We start from the raw sequence: 25,762 nt of genomic DNA, 5'->3' as shown, positions 1-25,762 counted from the left end.
CACAATTAGAAACATCGATTGTATTACCAAGGTTTGGACTGAATCACCATATTTAAGAAATGTGGGCTGGGCATGGTGGTTCACACCTGTAATCCCAGCATTCTGGGAGGCCGAGGTAGACTGCTTGAGCCCAGGAGTTCAAGAGCAGCCTGGGTAACGTAGTTCTAAATCTGAGATTTCCTTTATGATCAAAGATGAGTGGGAACCCCATTCTACAAGATAAGTGTCAACCTCAGAGAGACAGACTCTCCAGAACAGGTGAATTTATTTGGGAAGAGCAGAGGATGACTATCTGGGCTATGAGTGCTAGGAAGGATCCCAGGCATACGCAGAGGGCCACAGCCAAGGGGAAGCTTTTAAAGGACAGAAGTCCATGTAAGCTGCTTTTAAACAAGGTTTGTTTAAAAGGTTTGTAGGTCACAAGCTGATTGCAGAGTTGGCGATGGTTTTCTGGTGGAGACGGCTTACCTACATGGTAGGTAAGCGTCTGCAGCTCATTTGGAATACTACAGTCTTGAGGACGTGCTTTCGAGATGCCCCGTGTCTGGTCTACACGCAGGAGTGTCTTGTGATAAATCCCGTTCGGGCATGTGTGTGTGAGGGCTTCTTTGTGGCCCCCCTGACTCCATTGTATTAGAGTTTGACTTAAGTGACTCCATTTTGGTTCCAGCAACTTTCACATAAGGAAACTGAGGCTCAGAGAAGTCAAGGGACTTGCCCACACGTCCCAGTAACACTCTGCAGTGGAAGGATGCAAACCCCGGCTTTCTCTGTGGATGGAGCTGCTGTGGGTGAGTGCAGGGTGCTGTGTGAACCAGAGGGGTGGTGCAGAGACCAGTGTGGGATGTGAGAGGATCCCTGGGGGAGGCAGTGCTGGTACAATTGGGACAGGGCAGAGGCGGAAGTGCGTGTGTGCCTAGAGGAGAGAGCAAAGGCCTGGAGAGATCCACGCTCTCAACCGTTTAGTGCTGCTGCCCCTAAGAAGGCAGGGCACCGTATTTTCCAGGGTCACGCTGCCCCTGGGACTGGGCCTGGCCAACCTTGACCGAGAGAGCAAAGGGCTAGAATTGGGGAGGGTGGGATGAGTGAGGTTACTTGGCATGTTCTGTAGTCTCTTGGCCTCTCTCGAACAGCATCCCTCAGATAGAAGCAAGACCTTGCTTTGCAACCCTGGCAGCCAGGATGCAGTCACGTGATAGCTCCAGCAACCTGAGGCTGGGGGAGCCTGCGGTCTGGAGGAACAATGTGAGTTGGGAGCACAAGCCTGTCATGGCTAGACTCAGGTTGCTCTGCGTGACCCGTTGGAGGCGGGTGGGACGCTCACAGGAGGGTGCAGCTGTTGGAGCCCATGCCCCAGCGTAACAGCTGCTGGTTCCAGTCGGTGTAGGGCGGGTAGCGGATCTCCTTTAACTTCTCCAGGCCGGAGGGGGCGAGCAGGCAGGTGCGGTGGTGGGAGAAGGTGTCGAAGGTGAACTTGCCGTGGTACCGGCCCATCCCACTGTGGCCTAGGTGAGCACAGAGAGCAAGGACCTGAGGCCAGGCTGCCCATGCAGCCCTAGCAGCAGGCCACTGCCCTGGCCAGGGGCACACAGCTGGCAGAGAGCTCAGAGAAAGCCAGGCCACTCACAGAGCCATTGTACAGATAGGAAAACTGAGGCCTTGAGAGGCCCAGGGCCCGGATCAAGGTTGAACAGTGAGCGAAGGGACTTCCTCGGTCTGGGGTACCAAAGCCAAGCTTTCCTGGGGGTGGAAATGGGCAGGTACCTACCAACTCCCCCCAGCGGCACAGACAGCAGAGACACATAGAGGAAGCCGTCGTTGCCTGCAAAGCTGCCACTACTGGTCCGCTCCAGCATCTGGTTCACAACCTGCCGGGGAGTGGGAAGGTGGGTGGTGGGCTCCAGTCATGGGAAGAGGGCTTGAGCCCCGCACATTCCACAGTGGAGGTGAGCCTCATCCTCACATGCCCCTCCACCTGCCCCTCCACCCTCTAACAGGCAATAATCTCCCCTCTAAGCGTCTTCTGGGGACAGCACCTGTCAGTGATGGTTGGGGTGCTGTGGGGTGAATACCAACATGGCGCAAAGACCAGGAAGCCCTGCAGGACCGTGGGGCCGGCAGCCTTGAGTCTAACGGTGAGGTTAGGATACTGCAGTGTGGGCTGCAGGCCCCACCACGACCCGCTGGGCTCTATCAGGCCCCCGCTCTGCTCTGTCCCTGACCTCCATCCGAGGCCTCTGCTTGCCCACGCAGAACCTTTGCACAGTCCAGGTGCAGGCTGCTCCGGCCAGGACAGAGGACGGGCCCGCTACATGCCTGGTGGGTTTGGGCCCTGTCCTCTCTGCCAGGCATCCTTGCGCCGGATGCGGTGGTACCAGCTGGCCTAGATATAGTCACCCTTGAGGCATCTGCTGCTCCAAAGCCCTCCTAGGAAGGGCTGTGAAAGGAAAGGGGCCAGTCTGTGCCCCTTTCAGCCCCTCATTGCCCCCAACCTGGTTGTACACCCACCTGGCTGCTGTTGGAGAAGGCGTACAGGGCCAGGGGCTTCTCCTGCCTGTTGATGAACTCGATGGCCTCGTCCACGCTCCGCACATTCACGATGGGCAGGATGGGCCCGAAGATCTCCTCCTGCATCACCGGCTCCGTCTCCTGCACGTCCACCAGCACTGTGGGGGCTGCCGGGCACCAGAGACCGCTCAGCCCCAGAGCCACAGTCAGGACAGCACCCAGGGGTGGGGGTAGAGATGGGGACAGGGCCACGGGCCAGGGCTCCAGGCCAGGATCCTAAGGTCTGACTTCCCACGGCTTCAGGCTTCGGAGTGTTTAGGGAAGAAAATCTCCCCACAGCCCCCAAGAAGGGACCCTAGGTCTTCCCCAGCCTGCTCAGGGCCTGTGGGGCCCAGAGAATCCCCTGAACTTGGTCTCACAGTCAGGGGTGATGGGATTCTTAGAACCCTGGGGTTCATGAGGCAACAGCACCCCAGAATGTTGGAGCCACAGTGTCCCGTGAGCTGCTGAGCCGTACGTCCCATCAGAGTTTAGAACCTGGGGATCGTGGGCTCGGAGAATCTGAGGTTGTGGCCTTTCAGGACAGCCGGTGGTGGGATGGGAGTTCATCTTAGCACGCTGGGCCCTGGAGCCCTGGGATCCAAACTCAGCGAATCCAGGGCTGAGGGACCAGAGTTTGGCCTTGTGGGGCCACAGGCTCGGAAGCACAGAGACGGAGTCACGGCACTGGAGCCGTGGCTCAAGGCCGGGCTCTGACAGTGGGGCCGGCTTTCAGGTGCGGGTCCAGACTCGTGGCCCAGCCGTGGGCCCTCCCGTGAGGAGGGGTCTTGGCCCAGGTGGGCTGTGGTAGGGGCAGCAGGACTCACCGATGTAGCGATCGCTCTCGTCACTCTGGCCCCCAATGGCCACGTGGCCGCAGCCCAGCAGTGCCCGCAGCCGCTGGAACTGTTTCTGGTTGATGATGCGGCCCAGGTTTGGGGAGCTCTGGGGGTCGTCGCCATAGAAACGGGTGATGGTGCTCTGCAGGGCGGGCAGCAGCCTCTCCTGCATCTCGGGGCTGCACAGGACGTAGTCGGGGGCCACGCAGGTCTGGCCGGCGTTGAAGTAGCGGAACCAGGCCACGCGGTTGGCCACGGTCTGGGGGTCGCAGTTGTCGTCCACGTAGCAGGGGTTCTTGCCCCCCAGCTCCAGGGTGACAGGTGTCAGGTGCTTGGCGGCAGCAGTCATGACAATCTTGCCCACACGAGGGCTCCCTGGGTATGGAAGGAAACCAGAGTGGCCGTTCAGTGACCTGGGCCAGGCGGGATGGCCCAGCCCTGGGCCCCGCTCCTCCCTGGAGAGGTGTTGGAGTCAGCGGGCTCCCTAGGCAAGCGGTGAGGAGACCCCATCCTCAACTGGCCTTGACCACACGCTCCAGGCACCTGACTCTTGCCCGCTTTCTTCATAGAAAGTCCTGACCCGCCTCACCGCTCTCCTGGCTGCTGTGGCTCACACACTGGGACCTGCCTCCAGCCCGGCCACCCCAGGATCCAATTGCTCCAATGTGCCCAGGGCCTGGCCTGTGCAAGCAGACGGCCTCTGTGCCAGCTCCAGCTCCCATGTGTCGCCACTGCTGGCCCCAGCCTCCTCCCTCCACAGCCCTCCCACCCTCTGCCCTGCTGATCCCCTCCGCCTACTCTGGGAACCTGGCCTGGCCCCTCACCCGTGAAGAAGATGTAGTCAAACTTGTGCTCCAGCAGCTGCCCTGTCTCCTGGGGCCCGCCCAGCACCACGGCAAAGCAGCTCTGCAAGGCAGGATGGGCGGCTCAGGGTAGCTCGGGGGCGGGCTTAGGGGCCAGCTGGGCCTCCTCAGCCTGCAGGGGTGAGGTATAGGGATGCCGGGCACTGCCGGGGCAGGGCCACCCTCACCTGGTCCAGGTACTGGGGCAGCACCTCCGCCAGGACCTTCTCTGTGCCCTGGCTGATTTCTGATGGCTTCAGCACCACGCAATTCCCTGCAGGGGCAGATGGGGATGTCACTGGGGGAGCCCAGGGTCCCCATGCCCAACCAGGGGCTGGGTTCAGAGGGCATGTGAGGCTGAGGGTGCCTCATAGGCAGGATTCCAGGAGCCTTTTTGGGAGGGGCTACTGGGCGGGAAGAGCATGGGGTTCGGAACTCCCTCCTCACCTGCAGCGAGGGCGCCCACCAGGGGCACCAGGGTCAGGTTCACGGGGTAGTTCCAGGGTGCGATGATGAGGACCAGGCCAAAGGGTTCCTTCCGGATGAAGACCGAGTCCAGCTTCATGAACTGAGGCACAGGGCAGACGGTGAGGCCCTGTCAAGGGCTACCCCAAAGCCCATCCACTGCGCACTTGGGGCCTCACCTCCCCGTGCGATGAAATCCCAGGAAAGACGAGAAAATCAGTGACTTGCCCAGGGCCTCGGTGGCAGAAGGGGGCCTGGACCAGAGCTGCCCGGTGCCCTGCCCTTCCCTCCCGCCGCCTGCCAGCAGGGCTCACCAGGTTCGTGGAGCCCGGTTCGTCCTTCATCCAGGCCTGCAGGTTCTTGAGGGCATAGTCGACCTCATTCTGGCTGGTGATGATCTCAGATACGTCTGCCTCGAAGCCTAACTGTGGTGGAGGTGAGAGAGGTCAGGCCCAGACCCGGGCCAGGAGGGGTCTAGAATTTGAGGAGGGCGCATGCAGGCACCACCAGCACCGGACACATAAAGACAGCTCCTATGGGAGGCACTGCAGTCCCCTGGGAACTGCGCATGGCTGTGATTCTGATCTGTGACTTCGTGGCTGTGTGGTCTTGGGCAAGCGATGTTAACCCCCGAGTGCCTCAGTTTCCTCATTTGCAACATGGGGACAGCCATCAAGCCTGCATCACAGGGTGGCTGTGAGTGTTCAGGAGTGAAGGTCAGGTGCCTGCCACACTCCACATGCCAGGGAAGGGGTCTGTTAAACAGGGATAAAACTAGGGACACAGCCAGTCACTAGGGGGCATGGACCCTTCTAAAAGAGGACAGGGATGCCGCTCCAGCCCCTGCCTGGGCGCACCCTCCACGGCCCACCTTATGCAGGTCCTGGGCCAGTGCATCTTGCAGAAGCTGCTTGTTTTCTTGAAGAAAGCGGCCCAGGCCTTGGAGCTGCGCAGCCCGGAACTCGGCCGGCCGCGTGCGCCCCGACTTGAAGGCCTCCCGCAGCCGCCACAGCGTGTCCTCGAAGGGGTCCATCCTGTCAGACAGGGCAGAGTGAACTGGATGGCTGGGCTGCCCCTCCTTCACAGGCACCCTCCAGCCACCCCAGAGTCTGCACACCCTTGCCCCACCTGCACCCATGGAGGCTCACAGACACCCCACCTCGTACACACACAGACCCACTCGAATGACCCCACGGGGCTGGGGCTGCCTGCGCCACCCCCCCCAACTCACCTGCCTCCCAGGCGTGTCCATGAGGGAGGGCCCTGGGCTTGACCTCCCCCACTCCTGGGAGAGAATCCCCCTCCTGGGCGCTCTGGAAGCCCAGCACACCCCACACCTCGGGTGACCACCATCCCAGCTCTTCACTGCACTTCCCCTCCTTGCACAGACACACACCCACCCACGTTGGCACCTGGCCACCGCTCCGCCCAGACCACTCAGGCGGAACGGAGCTCTCCCCTGGGCCTCCCTCCCTTCTGGGTCTAAACGAGGGACTCGGAGGGTTCTTTGCTCCAGAGCTCACAGAGGTCGCAGACGAGGAAACTGAAGCCATAGACGTGCCCTAGCGCTGACGAGGGTTTGGCACCCGCTCTGGGCGGGGGTGGCACTCGGCGGGTCGTAGAAGGAAGTAGAAGCGGAGGAGAGAGCTCCGGGGTTGGTATCCGTGGGCACAGGTGGCAGGTGGAGGTAGGTTGGCAGAGCTGAGACTGCCCCAGGGCATGAACCCCTCTGGGCTTTAGCCTGAGGGTCCAAGGGAACCCCAGTGGGTTCTGGAGAGGAGGAAGGATCAGGACCATGGGGGTGGGGGAAGGGGTCTAGGGGGACACTCAGGAGGATTGCCAGGTCCTAGCAAGGGGATTCTGAGCATTCCAGCCCAGGGGCTGAAGAATGGCGCGCAAATCCTGTGTCTTTGTGTATCCGTGGGTCTGTCTGTGTCTTTGTGTCTCTGTGTCTTTGTGTGGGTCTCTCTGTGTATGGCTGTCTTTGTGCCCTTTTGTGGGTATGGGTGTCCGCGTGTGTCTGTGTATGTATGGGTGCTGTGTGTCTGTGTGTGTATGGGAGTCTGTGTGCATGGGTGTGTGCATGGGTATCTGTGTCTCTGTGTGTATGGGTGCTGTGTGTCTGTGTGTGTATGGGTGTCTGTATGTCTGTGTGTCTGTGTGTATGGGTGTCTGTGTGCTGTATGTATCTGTGCGTGTGTGGGTGTCTGTCAGTGTGTGTCTGGGTGTCTGCGTGTGTATGGGTGTCTGTCGGTCTGTGTGCGTCTGTGTGTATGTGTATGGGTGTCTGTGTGTCTGTGTGTGTATGGGGGTCTGTGTGTGTATGGATGTCTGTGTTTGTGAGTCTGTGTGTCTGTATGTGTATGGGTGTCTGTGTCTTTGTGTTTGTGTTTGTGTGTGTCCGTGTGTGTGAGTCTGTGTGTGTATGGGTGTCTGTGTGTCTGTGTGTGTACGGGTATCTGTGTGTGTATGGGTATCTGTGTGTGTATGGGTGTCTGTGTGTGTGTGTGTATTGGTGTTTGCGTGTCTGTGTGCATCTGTGTTTATGGGTGTCTGTGAGTCTGTGTGTATGGGTGTCTGTGTGTGTATGGATGTCTGAGTCTGTGTGTCTGTGTGTGTATGGGTGTCTGTGTCTTTGTGTTTGTGTGTGTGTGTCCGTGTGTCTGTGTGTGTATGGGTGTCTGTGTGTCTGTGTGTGTACGGGTGTCTGTGTGTGTATGAGTGTGTATGTATTGGTGTTTGTGTGTGTGTATGGGTGTCTGTGAGTCTGTGTGTTTACAAGTGTCTGTGTCTGTGTGTATGGGTGTGTATGTGTGTATGGGTGTCTGAGTGTGTCTTTGTGTGTATGGGGATGGTGCATATGTGTGTGAGTTTCTGTGTGTCTAGTGTGTATGGGTGTCTGTGTGTCTTTGTGTGTATAGATGTCTGTGTCTGTGTGTGTACAGGTGTCTGTGTGTGTGTATGGGTGTCTGTATGTCTATGTCTTTGTGTGTAAGGGTGTCGTGTGTATGAGTGTCTGTGTGGGTATGGGGGTGTGTGTGTATGTGTGTGTCTGTGTGTATATGGGTGTCTGTGTGTCTGTGTGTGTACGGGTGTGTGGGTATGGGTGTGTGTATGGGTGTGTGGGTATGGGTGTGTGTATGGGTGTGTGTGTGTGGGTATCTATGTGTCTGTGTGTCTGTGTTTCCGTGTGTGTATGGGTGGCTGGGTGTCTGTGAGTATCTGGGTGTGTATGGGTGTGTCTCTCTGTGTGTATGGGTGTCTGTGTGTTTCTGTGTATCTGTGTGTATGGGTGTCTGCGTGTGTATGTATGTGTATCTGTGTGTATGGGTGTCTGCGTGTGTATGTATGTGTATCTGTGTGTATGGGTGTCTGCGTGTGTATGTATGTGTATCTGTGTGTATGGGTGTCTGCGTGTGTATGTATGTGTATCTGTGTGTATGGGTGTCTGCGTGTGTATGTATGCGTGTCTGTGTGTATGGGTGTCTATGTGTGTGTATAGATGTCTCTGGGTGTGTTTCTTTGTGTGTATCGGTGTTGTGTGTGTGTATGAGTGTCTGTGTTTCTGTGTGTGTATGGGTGTCTGTGTGTCTTTCTGTGTATGGGTGCCTGTGTTTCTGCGTGTATGGATGTCTGTGTGTGTATGGATGTCTGTGTCTGTGTGTCTTTTTGTGTGTATGAGTGTCTGTGCCTGTGTGTGTACAGATGTCTGTGTGCATGTGTGTCTGTGTGTGTATGCGTGTCTGTCTGTGTGTGTCTTTGTGTGTATGGGTGTCTGTGTGTCTGTGTGTGTCTGTGTAAGGGTGTCTGTGTGTCTGTGTGTTGTGTGTGTATGGGTGTCTGTGTGTTGTGTGTGTATGGGTGTCTGTGTGTCTGTGTGTGTCTGTGTGTGTATGGGTAACTGCGTGTGTCTGTGTGTCTCTGTGTGTCTGTGCGTGTATAGGTGTCTGTGTGTGTCTCTGTGTCTGTGTGTGTCTGGGTGTCTGGGTGTCTGTGTTTCTATGTGTGTATGGGTGTCTGTGTGTCTGTGTGTGTATGGGTATCTGTATGTCTGTGTGTGTATGGGTGTCTCTGTGTCTGTGTGTTGTGTGTGTATGGGTGTCTGTGTGTGTCTCTATGTCTGTGTGTGTCTGGGTGTCTGGGTGTCTGTGTTTCTGTGTATGGGTGTGTGTCTGTGTGTGTATGGGTATCTGTATGTGTGTGTATGGGTGTCTGTGTGTGTTGTGTGTATATGGGTGTCTGTGTGTCTGTGTGTGTCTGTGTGTGTATGGGTGTCTGTGTGTGTTGTGTGTATATGGGTGTCTGTGTGTCTGTGTGTGTCTGTGTGTGTATGGGTGTGTGTGTGTCTGTGTCTGTGTGTGTATGGTTGTGTGTGTATGGGGGTGTGTGTGTCTTTGTGTGTATGGATGTTGTGTGTATGTTTATGAGTGCCTGTGTTTCTGTGTGTTTATGGGTGTCTGTATGTCTTTCTGTGAATGGGTGTCTGTGTCTGTGTATGGGTGTCTGTGTGTGTGTGTATGGACGTCTGTGCATCTGTGTGTGTCTTTGTGTGTATGAGTATCTGTGTTTGTGTGTGTACAGGTGCCTTTGTGTGTGTTTGGGTGTCTGTATGTCTGTGTCTTTGTGTGTCTGTGTGTATGGGTGTCTGTGTCTATGTGTGTCATGTGTGTGTATGGTTGTCTGTATGTCTGCGTGTGTCTGTGTATGGCTGTGTGTCTGTGTGTATCTGTGTGTGTATGGGTGTCTGTGTGTCTGTGTCTATGGGTGTGTGTCTGTGTTTGTGTGTCTGTGTCCATATGTGTCTGTGTGTGTATGGGTGAGTGTGTGTGTCTGTGTGTGTATGGGTGTCTGTGTTTCTGTGTGTGTCTGTGTGTCTATGGGTGTGTGTATGGGTGTCTCTCTCCATGTGTGTCATGTGTGTGTCTGTGTGTCTGTGTGTCCTTGGGTGTATGAGTGTCTGTGTGTGCATGGGTGCTGTGTCCATGTATGCCTGTGTGGGTGTCTGTGTGTGTGTGGGTGTCTGTGTGCATGTGTGTCTGTGTGTATGGGTGTGTGTGTGTATCTGTGTGTGTATGGGTGTCGGTAGGTCTGTGTGTGTGTATGGGTGTCTGTGTGTGTATGGGTGTGTGTGTGTATCTGTGTGTGTATGGGTGTCGGTAGGTCTGTGTGTGTGTATGGGTGTCTGTGTGTGTATTGATGTCTGTGTGTGTATGGGTGTCTGTGTGTGTATTGATGTCTGTGTGTGTCTGTGTGTCTGTGTGTGTATGGGTGTCTGTGTGTGTATTGATGTCTGTGTGTGTATGGGTGTCTGTGTGTGTATTGATGTCTGTGTGTGTCTGTGTGTCTGTGTGTGTATGGGTGTCTGTGTGTGTATTGATGTCTGTGTGTGTATGTGTGTCTGTGTGTGTCTGTGTGTCTGTGTGTGTATGGGTGTCTGTGTGTGTATTGATGTCTGTGTGTGTATGTGTGTCTGTGTGTGTCTGTGTGTCTGTGTGTGTGTATGGGTGTCTGTGTGTGTATTGATGTCTGTGTGTGTATGTGTGTCTGTGTGTGTCTGTGTGTCTGTGTGTGTATGGGTGTCTGTGTTTCTGTGTGTGTCTGTGTACGGGGGTCTGTATGGGTGTCTCTCTCCATGTGTGTCGTGTGTGTAAGTGTATCTGTGTGTCTGTGTATGGGTGTCTGTGTGTGCATGGTTGCTGTGTCCATGTGTTTCTGTGTGTGTATGGGTGTCTGTGTGTGTCTGTGTGTGTATGGGTGTCTGTGTCCATGTGTGTTGTGTGTGTCTATGGGTGTATACGTGTGTATGGGTGTCTGTGTGCATCTGTGTCTGTTTATGGGTGTCTGTGCCCATGTGTGTCTGTGCGTGTATGTGTGTCTGTGCGTGTATGTGTGTCTGTGTGTGTATGGGTGTCTGTGTGTGTATGGGTGTTTGTGTCCACGTGTGTTGTATGTCTGTCTACGTGTGGACTTCAGTTATCTCATCCCTCAGCTGCAGGTCACAGGGCCATGCCCAGGGTTGCTGCCTCAGACCCGCATTGCTGAGGGCAGTGGAGGTGAGTGGTTAGCAGGGCCTTGGCATCCCCAGTGAGTGTCCTGGAGGCCAGTGGCACCATCTGCACTTGCACCGCACCAAGCACTCTTGTCATATGTGATGCAGGGACAGTGCTCCCCCGTGGACAGAGCCAGCTGAACCAATGGCAGAAGTCCCTGTCCTTATGAATGACAAGATGAGGAGAGCAGCCCCTGCCTGGCTCAGGTCCCAGCTGAAGAATGTGGGGAGACAGGAAGCCATGCTGGGCACCTTCCCAGCCACACCTGCAGATGCAGCCTCCCTCCCCTGGGCAGCGTCGCCACCATTCCTGGCACAGGACCCCCACACTCAGTGTCCGGCCCCCCCGCATGAGGGCCTGGAGGAGGACGCAGCACCCAGGGCTCCGCAAATATTCATCTACTGTCTTTGCTCAAGCCCTGTCTTGGGCTACAACCTGGGTGGATCCTGGGCCCTTCTCTAGTAGCAGAGAGTTTTGGCCTGCAGCGCTTCCAGGTCTTCGGGTTCCAGGGCCCTGCCCCAAAGCTGTGCCTGGAATTCAAGCATCAGCAGCCTCCACCCGGCGCTCAAGCAGCTCCTGGTTACATCAGCTCAGCTCTAACCTCTTACAATGCTCCCTGATGCCTTTGGAGGGATGATCGCCTCCGCCCTGAATCAAGGCCCAGATTGGAGGAGTCTGGGATGAGCTATGGCACACAGATGTCCCGCTGTTCATCCCAGGAACCTGGCCTCAGTGTGGTCACAACTTCCCCAGGTGAGGCAGGTGGGGCAGAGGAACCCCTGCCCTTTCTGAGCTGTCATCACCTGTCCTCACGTGTGCACATCTGGTGCTCAGTGAAATAATCACGGAGCCAGCAGCATCTGCCTGACGGATGAGGAAACAGACAGGGGCTGGTGCCGGACCCAGGCCCTGCCTCTCATCCAAGGTGCTTTCTTGTCCTGCCCACCTGCTGCAGGGCAGGGGTCCTGGCGCTTGCTGGGCGGGGCTGACTGGTGGGAAAGGGAAATATCTTGGACCCCCAAAATCATTAAGCTAAAAGGAAGATTCAAGCTGGAAACTGATCAGGGTCAACCTGCCTCCCCTTTATTTATTTATTTTTTTATTTTTATTTTTTCTGAGATGGAGTTTCGCTCTTGTTGCCCAGGCTGGAGTACAATGATGCGATCTCGGCTCACCACAACCTCTACCTCCCAGGTTCGAGCGATTCTCCTGCCTCAGCCTCCGGAGTAGCTGGGATTACAGGCACGCACCACCACGCCCAGCTAATTTTGTACTTTTAGTAGAGATGGGGTTTCTCCAAGTTGAGGCTGGTCTCGAACTCCTGACCTCAGGCGATCTGCCGGCCTCAGTCTCCCAAAGTGCTGGGATTACAGGCGTGAACTACCGGCCCGGCCCTGCCTCTCATTTTATTCACAGCCACCCCCCACTGCTCACCGAGATAGATGCATATTCTGATTGCCTCCTTTGCAAAGGCTCATCAGAAACTCAAAAGAATGCGGTCTCTCACCTACCTAGGACCTGGAAGCTCCCCCAACCCCCAGCCCCACCCCCTGCTTCAAGATGTCCCTACCTTTCTGTATGGAACCAATGTACTTCATATATATACACACACATATATAAAATGTGTATATGTAATGTATATATATGTATTTTGTGTGTGTGTGTATATATATATATATTTTTTGAGACAGAGTTTTGCTCTTGTCGCCCAGGCTGGAATGCAGTGGCACAATCTCGGCTCACTGCAACCTCCGACTCCCAGGTTCAAGCGATTATCTTGCCTCAGCCTCCTGAGTAGCTGGGACTACAGGCGACCACCACCATGCCCTGCTAATTTTGTATTTTTAGTAGAGACGGGGTTTCACCATGTTGGTCAGGCTGGTCTCAAACTCCCAATCTCAGGTTATCCGCCCACCTCAGCCTCCCAAAGTGCTGGGATTACAGGCGTGAGCCACTGCGCCCAGCCTTGTTACATCTCCTGTCTCCCTAAAATGTGTAAAACCAAGCTGTGCCCCGACCACCTTGGGCACATGTCATCAGGACATCCCCAGGCTGTGTCACAGGTGCACGTCCTCAACTTTGGCAAAATAAACTTTTTTTTTTCCTTTGAGATGGAGTCTCGTTCTGTCACCAAGGCTGGAGTGCAAGTGGTGTGATCTCGGCTCACTACAACCTCTACCTCCCGTGTTCAAGTGATTCTCCTGCCTCAGTCTCCAGAGTAGCTGGGATTACAAGCGTGCACCCCCATGCCCAGTCAATTTTTAGTAGCGACAGGATTTCACCATGTTGGCCAGGCTGGTTTCAAACTCAACTCCTGTCCTCAAGTGATCCACCCGCCTCAGCCTCCTAAAGTGCTGGGATTACAGACGTGAGCCACAACACCTGGCCACAAAATGAACTTTCTTTTATTTTATTTATTTTCATTTTTATTTTTTTACACAGAGTCTCGCTCTGTCACACAGGTTGGAGTGCAGTGGCGCGATCTCGGCTCACTGCAAACTCCACCTCCCGGGTTCACGCCATTCTCCTGCCTCACCCTCCTGAATAGCTGGGACTACAGGCGCCCGCCACCACACCTGGCTTATTTTTTGTATTTTTAGTAGAGAGGGGGTTTCACCGTGTTAGCCAGGATAGCCTTGATCTCCTGACTTTGTGATCCACCCGCCTCGGCCTCCCAAAGTGCTGGGATTACAGGCAAAATAAACTTTCTAAATTAATTGAGACCTGTCTCAGATTTTCTGCATTTACACTGGGGACCCCCGGCTGCTCACCAGGCAGTTCCTGACTGGACCTGGGTCACATAGGTGACCACTCCAGACTTGGCCAGCCCTCGCGGAGCTCACAGTCCACACGTGGAACAATTATGTCATTAGAAACATGATCAGTGTGGCCTGGGTTTCTTCCAGAGGCGGCCAGAGACCAACCCCTGGCTCTGACTGCCATGGGGAAGTCGTAGGGGAGGGCCTCTTGGAGGGCCAGCGATCTGGACAGAGGGACAAACGTGCAAAAGCCCTGTGGGGGTAGATGCTGAGAAATAAGACACAGCGGCAGGTGGAGGCCTGATGGGACCTGTCATATGGAGAGGGACTCAATCCCTTGGCAGTGGCCATGCCTGGTGCAGGGCCCAGAAGGAAGTCAGAGCTGGCATCTGAGGCCAGGCAGCTGGCATGCACATCTCATTTAAGCCTCACAGCTATTATTATTACCCAGTTGGAAGGACGGGGAAACCGAGGCTCTGAGAGACGACCTGATTTGCCCTCCTCACAGCCTCAGTGTGAGGAGGGAGGCCCCTCAGCCCCTCTCCTCACACCAGCCCTGTGACCACGGTGACCACGTGCCAATGTGTGCCTTGCGCCCTTCACTGTCTTCTCAACATCTTCCTGCAGTTTCCAGACTTTTTTTTTTTTTTTTTTTTTTTGAGACTGAGTCTGGCTCTGTCGCCCAGGCTGGAGTGCAGTGGCCGGATCTCAGCTCACTGCAAGCTCTGCCTCCCGGGTTTACGCCATTCTCCTGCCTCAGCCTCCCGAGTAGCTGGGACCACAGGCACCCGCCACCTCGCCCGGCTAGTTTTTTGTATTTTTTAGTAGAGATGGGGTTTCACCGTGTTAGCCAGGATGGTCTCGATCTCCTGACCTCGTGATCCGCCCGTCTCAGCCTCCCAAAGTGCTGGGATTACAGGCTTGAGCCACCGCGCCCGGCTTTTTTTTTTTTTTTTTTGAGACGGAGTCTTGCTCTGCCGCCCAGGCTGGAGTGCAGTGGCCAGATCTCAGCTCACTGCAAGCTCTGCCTCCCGGGTTTATACCATTCTCCTGCCTCAGCCTCCTGAGTAGCTGGGACTACAGGCGCCTGCCACCTCGCCCAGCTAGTTTTTTGTATTTTTTAGTAGAGACGGGGTTTCACCGTGTTAGCCAGGATGGTCTCGATCTCCTGACCTCATGATCCACCCATCTTGGCCTCCCAAAGTGCTGGGATTACAGACTTGAGCCACTGCACCCGGCCGCAGTTTCCAGACTTTCTAAATGCGAATGTAGTATTTCTAGAACCAGAAACAAGCAATGCATGTTGCTTTTAAAATCTGAAACCAAAGATCCGACTTTCGCTTCAACTCCCAAGAAGCTCTCTGCTTCCAATCCCCGATTCTCCGGCACCTCCTGATCACAGCCCTGGTGCCCCCCACCGAGTCCTTGTCTGTCCACAAAGCTGCCTTCTCCCCTAACCTGGGAGCTCCTCAAAGGGAGGACGGGGTCTGTCCCCATCCCTGGGGCTCCTGGGGAACAGGCTTCATTTCCGGGGGTGCTTCCCAGGAGCCTGCCACAGGGCAAGGTGAGGCTCAGAAGACACCAGTGCCCACCTCCCTCTCCTGAGCAAGCCCTGTGCCCACGGCCCCTGCAGCCACAGGCCCCTTGGTGGGCTCGCCCCCTGATCCACGTGCCATGAGTACACATCCCCTTCCCTCCATGCCCCTGGTTCCCACCAGTGCCCTTTACCTGGAGCTCCCTCTGCCCGACCCTCACGCATGTGCCCCCACATACCCCAGCGTGGGCTCTGCTCCCGGGTTCTTCACTGCACCTCCACCCCCTTTCTTGGACATGCTGCCTTCAGATGCGCAGGCTCTGCTCCTACCCCCAGGCCTCAGCCCTGCTGTGCTGACTGCGATCCTCCCGGGAGCCCGGCAGCTCCCAAACCAACTCCCGTGCCCACGCCTGGCAATGGGGTGATCACTGGGGTGATGCTCAGGGTTACCCAATAGGCGTGGGGCAGGGCTGCACGTCCTAATTACGAACTGCCTTTTTCTCACTGCCAGGATCTACAGCTGCTCTGTGTCTGCCCTGTTCTTCCAGGGCCGTGCCCCCAGGGACCACACTACACAGCCAGCTTGGGAACAGGTTAGACAAGTCAAGGCTGTCTGAAGCTTTGCTGTGTGGTTACTGGAATGGGCTAGCAGGGAGTTACCTGATCAGGAAAAAAGATTCCCAGGGGAAGGTCACAGGATGAAAATGTCAGCAAGACCCTGGTGGCAAATGTTGCCTCCACCAGGAAGTCCTCCTAGGACCCAGCCACAGTGGTCCCATGCCACCCATGGCCCCACCTAGGGTCTCCATGCTAAATCTTCATCTCCCTCCTCTCCTCTCCTCTCCTCACTCTTCAGGGTTCACAGGTCAAAATGAGCAACTGTGGCTCTATTTCCACTCCCAATGTGCCCAGCTGGCATAGTCAGGGCAGAGGAAGGGGCCGAGACCTTTGCAGAGAGAACCCTGATGGGTGACGGCACCTGTAGCTCTTGGATAGTGCATTGTTCATTAGTTTATTTACTGTACAACCGTGGGTAAGTTGCTTAAAGTCTCTGAGCCTTTCAGAAGTTAACAATAACACCTAATTGCCATGGTTCTTGAGAGGATCACAGAGGGAGATGTGAGAATGGAAAAGACAGATCACAGCTCCTAGCACAAAATCAGTGCCCCTCAACGTTGCCTGCTAATGTTTCCACAAGTATTTGCTGAGCACCTTCTAGGTTCCCGGGGGGGCAGAATGAGCTCAGGTCCCACTATTGTCCTTCGTGGATGGCGTGACCCTGTCCCCACCCCACCTTCCCCCAAGCCTGAGGCCAAGGACACGCCCTGTTGAGGGCTGTAGAGTCTCTTGGCAGAGTGTGCAGCCCTGTGGGCAGGAGGGACGTCTGAGATAACCCTTGGTTGTGAATGGAGCCAGCCCAGTGGGGGCCACAGCCTGTGACCAAGCCCTGGTCCCGGAATCCTCCGTAGCTAAAGATGTAAATGCCAATGTGACACCAGGAACCGAACTCGGGATGTTGAAGGGGACACAGGGCAGAATCCTAGGGCCCATCTAAGAGCAGCAGATGGGTTATGGCCACTGGGGAGGTCCACTGCCTCCAAACCACTGAATTGTACACTGTAAATGGGTGAGTTGTATGGGATATGAATTCTATCTCAGAAGCTGTTTTGTTTTGTTTTGTTAAACTGAACTGACAAGAAGCCTGAATAGGCTACAAATAAACTAAAAGACGGTCAACCTCAGTAGCAATTGTTAAAATGTAAAATAGGCCCGGTGCAGTGGCTCACACCTGTAATCCCAGCACTTTTGGGAGGCTGAGGCTGGTAGATCACTTGAGGTTAGGAGTTCCAGATCAGCCTGGCCAACATGATGAAACCCTGTCTCTACTAAAAATACAAAAAGTTAGCCAGGTGTAGTGGCATGTTCCTGTAATTCCAGCTACTCGGGAGGCTGAGGTGGGAGAATTGCTGGAACCTGGGAGGCAGAGGTTGCAGTGAGCCGAGATCACACCATTTGCACTCCAGCCTGGGCAACAAGAGAAAATTGAAATCATATCAAGCATGCTCTCAGACCACAGTGGAATAAAACTGGAAATTAACTCAAAAAAGAACCTTCGAAACCATACAAATACCTGGAATTTAAATAACCTGCTCCTGAATGAGCATTGGGTCAAAAAAAAAAATCAAGATGGAAATTTAAAAAATTCTTCAAACTGAATGACAATAGTGACACAATCTATCAAAACCTCTGGGATATAGCTAAGGCTGTGCTAAAAGGAAAGTTCATAGCCCTAAATGCCTACATCAAAAAGTCTGAAAGAGCACAGACAATCTAAGGACACATCTCAAGGGACAGAGAAACAAGAACAAACCAAACCCAAAGCCAGCAGAAGAAAGGAAATAACCAAGATCAGAGCAGAACTAAATGAAATTGAAACAGAAAAAAAATACAAAAGCTAAATGAAACAAAAAGCTTGTTCTTTGAAAAGATAAATAAAATTGATAGACCATTAACAAGATTAACCAAGAAAAGAAGAGAGAAAATCCAAATAACCTCACTGAGAAATAAAACAGGAGATATTACTGTCAGATCTCTGAGCCCAAGCCTGCACATATACATCCAGATGGCCTGAAGCAAGTGAAGAATCACAAAAGAAGTGAAAATGGCCGGTTCCTGCCTTAACTGATGACATTGCCTTGTGAAATTCCTTCTCCTGGCTCAGAAGTTCCCCCACTGAGCACCTTCTGACCCCCACCCCTGCCTGCTAAAGAACAACCCCCATTGACTGTAATTTTCCATTCCTACCCAAATCCTATAAAACGACCCCACCCCATCTCCCTTCACTGACTCTCTTTTCCAACTCAGCCCGCCTGCACCCAGGTGACTAAAAAGCTTTATTGCTCACACAAAGCCTGTTTGGTGGTCCCTTCACATGGACGTGCATGAAATGTGGTGCCGTGACTTGGATCAGGGGACGTCCCTTGGGATATCAATCCCCTGTCCTCATGCTCTTTGCTTCGTGAGAAAGATCCACCCACTACCTCTGGTCCTCAGACCAACCAGCCTAAGGAACATCTCACCAATTTTAAATCGGGTAAGCGGCCTCTGTTTACTCTCTTCTCCAACCTCTCTCACTATCCCTCGACCTCTTTCTCCTTTCAATCTTGGCACCATCCTTCAATCTCTCCCTTCTCTTAATTTCAATTCCTTTCCTTTTCTGGTAGAGACAGAGGAGACACGTTTTATCCGTGAACCCAAGACTCTGGCACCTGTCACAGACAAGGGAAGACAGTCTTCTCTTGGTGTTTAATCACTGTGGGGACGCCTGCTTGATTATTCACCCACGTTTCAGAGGTGTCTGATCACCACGGGGATGCCTGCCTTGATCCTTCACCCTTCATGGCAAGCACCACTTTTGGGGGGCAAGCACCCCCTACTCTTTCTCTTTGTGTCTCCACCCTCTCTTTTCTCTGGACTTGCCTCCTTCACTATGGGCAAACTTCCACGCTCCATTCCTCCTTCTTCTCCCTTAGCCTGTGTTCTCAAGAACTTAAAACCTCTTCAACTCACACCTGACCTAAAACCTAAATGCCTAATTTTCTTCTACAACGCCACTTGACCCCAATACAAACTCGACAGTTGTTTCAAATAGCCAGAAAACGGCACTTTCGATTTTTCCATCCTACAAGATCTAGATAATTCTTGTCGTAAAATGGGCAAATGGTCTGAGATGCCTGACCTCCAGGCATTCTTTTACATATCGGTCCCTCCCTAGTTTCTGTTCCCAATGCAACTCGTACCAAATCTTCCTTCTTTCCCTCCCACCTGTCCCCTCAGTCCCAATCCCAAGCATCACTGAGTCTTTCCAATCTTCCTTTTCTACGGACCCATCTGACCTCTCCCCTTCTCCCCAGGCTGCTCCTCGCCAGGCCGAGCCAGGTCCCAATTCTTCCTCAGCCTCTGCTCCTCCACCCTATAATCCTTTTATCACCTCCCCTCCTCACACCTGGTCCGGCTTACAGTTTCTAGCCCTCCCCTCACCTGCCCAACAATTTTCTTTTAAACAGGTGGCTGGAGCTAAAGGCATAGTCAAGGTTAATGCTCCTTTTTCTTTATCTGACGTCTCCCAAATCAGCTAGCGTTTAGGCTCTTTTTCATCAAATATAAAACCCCGGCCCAGTTCATGGCTCATTTGGCAGCAACCCTGAAACGCTTTACAGCCCTAGACCCTAAAAGGTCAAAAGGCCATCTTATTCTCAATGTACATTTTATTACCCAATCTGCTCCCGACGTTAAATAAAATCCCCAAAATTAAATTCCAACCCTCCAACCCCACAACAGGACTTAATGAACCCGCCTTCAAGGTGTACAATAATAGAGTACAGCCAGCCAAGTAGCAACATATTTCTGAGTTGCAACTCTTTGCCTCCACTGTGAGAGAAACCCCAGCCACATCTCCAGCACGCAAGAACTTCAAAATGCCTAAGCTGCAGCAGTCAAGCATTCCTACAGGACCTTCTCTATCAGGATCTTGCTTCAAGTGCTAGAAATCTGGCCACTGGGCCGAGGAATGCCCTCAGCCCAGGATTCCTCCTAAACCTTGTCCCATCTGTGCAGGACCCCACTGGAAATCAGACTGTCCAACTCACCCAGCAGCCACACCCAGAGCCCCTGGAACTCTGGCCCAAGGCTCTCTGACAACTTCCCACATCTTCTCGACTTAGGGGCTGAAGACTGACGCTGTCCGATCACCTCGAAGCTTCCTGGACCATCACAGATGCTTTGGATGCAGTGCAGGGTAAGTCCATCCCCTTCTTAATCAATATGGATGCTACCCACTCCACATTACCTTCTTTTCAAGGGCCTGTTTCTCTTACCTCCATAACTGTTGTGGGTATTGACGGCCAGGCTTCTAATCCTCTTAAAACTCCCAAACTCTGGTGCCAACTTGGACAATTTTCTTTTATGCACTCTTTTTTAGTTATCCCCACCTACCTAGTTCCCTTATTAGGCTGAGATATTTTAACAAAATTATCTGCTTCCCTGACTATTTCTGGACTACAGCCACACCTCATTGCTGCCCTTTTCCCCAGTTCTAAGCCTCCTTCACATCCTCCCCTTGTATCTCCCCACCTTAATCCACAAGTATAGGACACCTCTACTCCCTCCTTGGTGACTGATCATTCACCCCTTACCATCCCATCCCATTAAAACCTAATCACCCTTACACCACTCAACACCAATATCCCATCCCACAGCATGCTTTAAAAGGATTAAAGCACCAGGCGTGGTGGCTCAAGCCTGTAATCCCTGCACTTTGGGAGGCCGAGGTGGGCAGATCATGAGGTCAGGAGATCGAGACCATCCTGGCTAACACGGTGAAACCCCATCTCTACTAAACATACAAAAAATTAACCGGGTGCAGTGGCAGGCGCCTGTAGTCCCAGCTACTCAGGAGGCTGAGGCAGGAGAATGGCGTGAACCCAGGAGGCGGAGCTTGCAGTGAGCTGAGATCACGCCACTGCACTCCAGCCTGGGCGACAGAATGAGACTCTGCCTCAAAAAACAAAAACAAAAACAGATTAAAGCCTGTTATCACTTGCCTGTTACCACATGAGCTTTTAACTCTCCTTGAGCCTATAAACTTTCCTTACAATTCCCCCATTTTACCTGTTCAAACACCGGACAGGTCTTACAGCTTAGTTCAGGATCTGTGCCTTATTAACCAAATGGTTTTGCCTATGCACCCCATGGTGCCAAACCCATATACTCTCCTATCCTCAATACCTCCCTCCACAACCCTTCCACAACCCATTATTCTGTTTTGGATCTCAAACATGCTTTCTTTACTATTCCTTTACACCCTTCATTCCAGCCTCTCTTCGCTTTCACTTGGACTGACCCTGACACTCCTCAGGCTCAGCAAATTACCTGGGCTGTACTGCTGCAAGGTTCGCAGACAGCCCCCATTACTTCAGTCAAGCCCAAATTTCTTCCTCATCCATTACCTATCTTGGCATAATTCTTCATAAAAACACATATGCTCTCCCTGCCTATTGTGTCTGACTGATCTCTCAAAGCCCAACCCCTTCTACAAAACAACAACTCCTTTCCTTCCTGGGCATGGTTGGATACTTTCGCCTTTGGATACCTGGTTTTGCCATCCTAACAAAACCATTATATAAACTCACAAAAGGAAACCTAGCTGACCCCATAGATCCTAAATCCTTTCCCCACTCCTCTTTCCGTTCAATGGAGACAGCTTTCAAGACTGCTCCCACCGTAGCTCTCCCTGACTCATCCCAACCCTTTTTTCATTACACACAGCCAAAGTGCAGGGCTGTGTGGTTGAAATTCTTACACAAGGACGGGGACCGTGCCCTGTGGCCTTTTCATCCAAACAACTTGACCTTACCGTTTTAGCCTAGCCACCATGTTTGAATATGGTGGCTGCCACTGCCTTAATACTTTTAGAGGCCCTCAATGTGGGGAAAAGAAAGAGAGATCTGGCCAGTCGCGGTGGCTCACGCCTGTATCCCAGCACTTTGGGAGGCTGAGACAGGAGGATCACGAGGTCAGGAGATCGAAACCATCCTGACTAACACGGTGAAACCCCATCTCTACTAAAAATACAAAAATTAGCCAGGCACAGTGGCGGGCTCCTGTAGTCCCAACTACTCGGGAGGCTGAGGCAGCAGAATGGCATAAACCAGGGAGACGGAGCTTTCAGTGAGTGGAGATCGTGCCACTGCACTCCAGCCTGGGCGACAGAGCGAGGCTCTGTCTCAAAAAAAAAAAAAAAAAAGAAAGAAAGAGAGATCAGACTGTTACTGTGTCTATGTAGAAAGAAGTAGACATAAGAGACTCCATTTTGTTCTGTACTAAGAGAAATTCTTCTGCAGTGAGATGCTGTTAATATGTAACCCTAGCTCCAACCCTGTGCCGACAGAGACATGTGCTGTGTTGACTCAAAGTTTAATGGATTTAGGGCTATGCCTGATGTGCTTTGTTAAAAAAGTGCTTGAAGGCAGTATGCTTGTTAAAAGTCATTGCTATTCTCTAATCTCAAGTACCCAGGGACACAATACACTAGGGAAGGCTGCAGGGACCTCGGAAGGCTGCAGGGACCTCCGCCTAGGAAAGCCAGGTATTGTCCAAGGTTTCTCCCCATGTGGTAGCCTGAGATATGGCCTCTTGGGAAGGGAAAGACCTGACTGTCCCCTAGCCTGACACCCGTAAAGGGTCTGTGCTGAGGAGGATGAGTGAAAGAGGAAGTCCTCTTTGCAGCTGAGATAAGAGGAAGGCATCTGTCTCCTACTCATCCCCGGGCAAGTCTCGGTGTAAAACCCAAGTGTATGTTCTATTTACTGACATAGGAGAAAACCACCTTAGGGCTGGAGGTGAGACATGCTAGAGGCAATACTGCTCTTTAATGTACTGAGATATTTGTATAGGTGCACATCAAGGCACAGCACCTTTCCTTAAACTTATTTGTGATACAGAGATCTTTGTTCACATGTTTTCCTGCTGATCCTCTCCGCACTGTGACCCTATTGTCCTGCCACTTCCCCCTCTCCGAGATGGTAGAGAGAATGATCAGCAAATACTGAGGGAACTCAGAGACAGGTCCCTGCACAGGTCCTCCATATGTTGAGCGCCCGTCCCCTGGGCCCACTTTTTTTTCTCTATTCTTTGTCTCTGTGTCTCTTTCTTTTCTCAGTCTCTGGTCCCACCTGATGAGAAATGCCCATACGTGTGGTGGGGCAGGCCACCCCTTCATCTGGTGCCCAACGTGGGTGCTTTTCTCTAGGGTGAAGGTACGCTCGAGCGTGATCATTGAGGATAAGTCAATGAGAGATTCCTGAGTACGTCTACGGTCAGCCTTGCAGTAAGCTTGTGCGCTCAGAAGAATGTAGGGTAACAATGGGACAAACTGAAAGTAAATATGCCTCTATTCTCAGCTCTATTAAAATTCTTTTAAGAAGAGGGGGAGTTAGAGTCTCTACAAAAAATCTAATCATGCTATTTCAAACGATAGAACAATTCTGCCCATGGTTTCCAGAACAGGGAACTTTAGATCTAAAATATTGGGGAAAAAATTGGCAAAGAATTAAAACAAACAAGTAGGGAGGGTAAAATCATCCCACTTTCAGTATGGAATGATTGGGCCATTATTAAAGCAGTTTTAGAATGGTTTCAAACAGGAGAAGATAGCGTTTCAGTTTCTGATGTCCCTGAAAGCTGTGTAATAGATTGTGACGAAGAGGCAGGGATAGAATCCCAGAAAGGAATGGAAAGTTCACATTGTAAATACGTAGCGGAGCCGGTAATGTAGTCAAAGTTAAATGTTGACTACATTACAGTCAACGTTAAATGTTGACTACATGTAGCAGAGCCGGTAATTGTAGTCAACGTTAAATGTTGACTACAATCAATTACAGGAGGTGATATATCTTGAAACATTAGAATTAGAAGAGAAAGGTCCAGAATTAGCAGGGCCATCAGAGTCTAAATCACGATGGCCAACTCCTCTTCCTGCAGTTCAGATGCTTGTAACATTACAACCTCAAATGCAGGTTAGACAAGTACAAACCCCAAGAGAATATCAAATAGAGAAAGTCTCTGTCATGGCAATGCTAATCCAAATACAGTATCCACAATATCAGCCGGTAGAAAATAAGACCCAACCGCCAGTAGCCTATCAATACTGGCCGCCAGCCGAACTTCAGTATCGGCGGCCCCCAGAAAATCAGTCTAGACCGCCAGGAATGTTTCCAGCACCACGGGGCAGGGCGCTATAGCCTCAGCCGCCCACTATGAGACTTAGTCCTACAGCATCACCTAGTGGACAGGGCAGTGCATTACATAAAATTATTGGTAAAGCAAGAAAGCAAGGAGATATTGAGGCGTGGCAATTCCCAGTAATATTAGAGCCAATACCACCTGGAGAAGAGGCTCAAGAGGGAGCGCTTTCCCTAGCTGAGGCCGGATATGAGTCTTTTTGTATAAAAATGCTGAAAGATATGAAAGAGGAAGTAAAACAGTATGGAGCCAACTCCCCTTATATGAGGACATTATTAGATTCCATTGCTCATGGACATAGACTCATTCCTTATCATTGGGAGATTTTGGCCAAATCATCACTCTCACCCTCTCAATTTTTATAATTTAAGACTTGGTGGATTGATGGGGCACAAGAACAGGTCCGAAGAAATAGGGCTGCCAATACTCCAGTTAACATAGTTGCAGATCAGCTATTAGGAACAGGTCAAAATTGGATCACTACTAATCAACAAGCAATAATGCAGAATGAGGCCATTGAGCAAGTTAGAACTATCTGCCTTAGAGCCGGGGAAAAAAGCCAAGATCCAGGAACCACCTGCCCCTCATTCAATACAATAAGACAAGGCTCTAAAGAGCCCTACCCTGATTTTGGAGCAAGGCTCCAAAACGCTGCTCAAAAATCAATTACCAATGAGAATGCCTGTAAGGTCACAGTGGAGTTGATGGCATACAAAAACGCCAATCCTGGGTGGCAATCAGCCATTAAGCCATTAAAAGGACAGGTCCCGGCAGGATCAGATGTAATCTCAGAGAACATAAAAGCCTGTGATGGAATTGGAGGAGCTATGCATAAAGCTATGCTTATGGCTCAAGCAATAATGGGAGTTGCTTCAGGAGGACAAGTTAGAACATTTGAGGGAAAATGTTATAATTATGGTCAAATTGGTCATCTAAAAAAGAATTGCCCAGTCTCAAATAAACAAAATATAACAACTCAAGCTACTACAACAACAGATAAACAGCCACCTGGCCTATGTCCAAGATGTAAAAAAGGAAGACATTGGGCTAATCAATGTCGTTCGAAATTTGATAAAAATGGGCAACCATTGTCGGGAATGTCAGGCCCTGCAACACACTGGGGCATTCCCAGTTCGGCCCTTTGTTCCTCAGGGTTTTCAGGGACAACAACTCCACTGTCACAAATGCCTCAGGGAATGCGCCAGTTACCACAATACAGCAACTGTTCCCCGCCACAAGCGGCAGTGCAGCAGTAGATTTATGCACTATACAAGCAGTCTCTCTGCTTCCAGGGGAGTCCCCACAAAAAAATCCCCACAGGGGTATATGGCCCACTGCCTGAGGGGACTGTAGGACTAATCTTAGGAAGGTCGAGTCTAAATCTAAAAGGAGTTCAAATTCACACTGGTGTGGTTGATTCAGACTACAAAGGCAAAATTCAATTGGTTATTAGCTCCTCAATTCCTTGCAGTGCCAGTCCAGAAGACAGAATTGCTCAATTATGACTACTGCCTTATATTAAGGTTGGAAACAGTGAGATAAAAAGAACAGGAGGGTTTGGATGCACTGATCCTACAGGAAAGGCTGCATATTGGGCAAGTCAGGTCTCACAGAGCAGACCTGTGTGTAAGGCCATTATTCAAGGAAAACAGTTTGAAGAGTGAACAGACACTGGAGCAGATATCTCTATCATTGCTTTAAATCAGTGGCCAAAAAATTGGCCTAAACAAAAGGCTGTTTGTCACAGGACTTGTCGGCATAGGCACAGCCTCCGAAGTGTATCAAAGTACGATGATTTTACATTGTTTACAGCCAGATAATCAAGAAAGTACTGTTCAGCCAATGATTGCTTCAGTTCTTGTTAATCTGTGGGGTCGAGATTTGTTACAACAATGGGGTGCGGAAATCATTATGCCCACTCCAT

At 52.0% G+C, this 25,762-nt stretch overlaps 1 protein-coding gene across 2 annotated transcripts; it reads right to left on the bottom strand.

Annotated features, from left to right (window-relative positions):
• Positions 1–246: 246 nt before the first annotated feature.
• Positions 247–15,436, bottom strand: ALDH3B2 (aldehyde dehydrogenase 3 family member B2). 2 transcript variants are annotated; one of them, XM_045372247.3, is made up of 10 exons: positions 15,276–15,436; positions 5,565–5,727; positions 5,008–5,118; positions 4,676–4,796; positions 4,417–4,502; positions 4,211–4,292; positions 3,375–3,761; positions 2,509–2,675; positions 1,769–1,868; positions 247–1,505 (listed from the first exon to the last, which is right to left on the bottom strand). In XM_045372247.3, exons 1-10 carry the CDS (start codon positions 15,332–15,334, stop codon positions 1,321–1,323), a joined length of 1,461 nt encoding a protein of 486 aa, XP_045228182.2. In that variant the 5' UTR covers positions 15,335–15,436; the 3' UTR covers positions 247–1,320. The 2 variants fall into 2 exon arrangements, with proteins under 2 accessions (XP_045228182.2, XP_065383971.1); XM_065527899.2 differs by lacking the exon at positions 15,276–15,436 and adding an exon at positions 5,925–6,060.
• Positions 15,437–25,762: the final 10,326 nt, after the last annotated feature.

This window comes from Macaca fascicularis, chromosome 14, assembly GCF_037993035.2.
Source record: "Macaca fascicularis isolate 582-1 chromosome 14, T2T-MFA8v1.1".
In the NCBI taxonomy this organism is placed as follows: domain Eukaryota; kingdom Metazoa; phylum Chordata; class Mammalia; order Primates; family Cercopithecidae; genus Macaca; species Macaca fascicularis.
This window is presented reverse-complemented; position numbering and strand designations above follow the sequence as displayed.

Bases quoted from the DNA above. Each gene is read 5' to 3' on its own strand.
- ALDH3B2 (XM_065527899.2), bottom strand. From the start codon at position 6,046: ATGGTGGTCACCCGAGGTGTGGGGTGTGCTGGGCTTCCAGAGCGCCCA. The intron at 4,293-4,416 runs GTGAGGGTGGCC...CCTGCCTTGCAG, and splicing joins TGCCCCAGTACCTGGACCAG to AGCTGCTTTGCCGTGGTGCT. The intron at 1,506-1,768 runs GTAGGTACCTGC...GTGCTCACCTAG, and splicing joins TGTGCCGCTGGGGGGAGTTG to GCCACAGTGGGATGGGCCGG.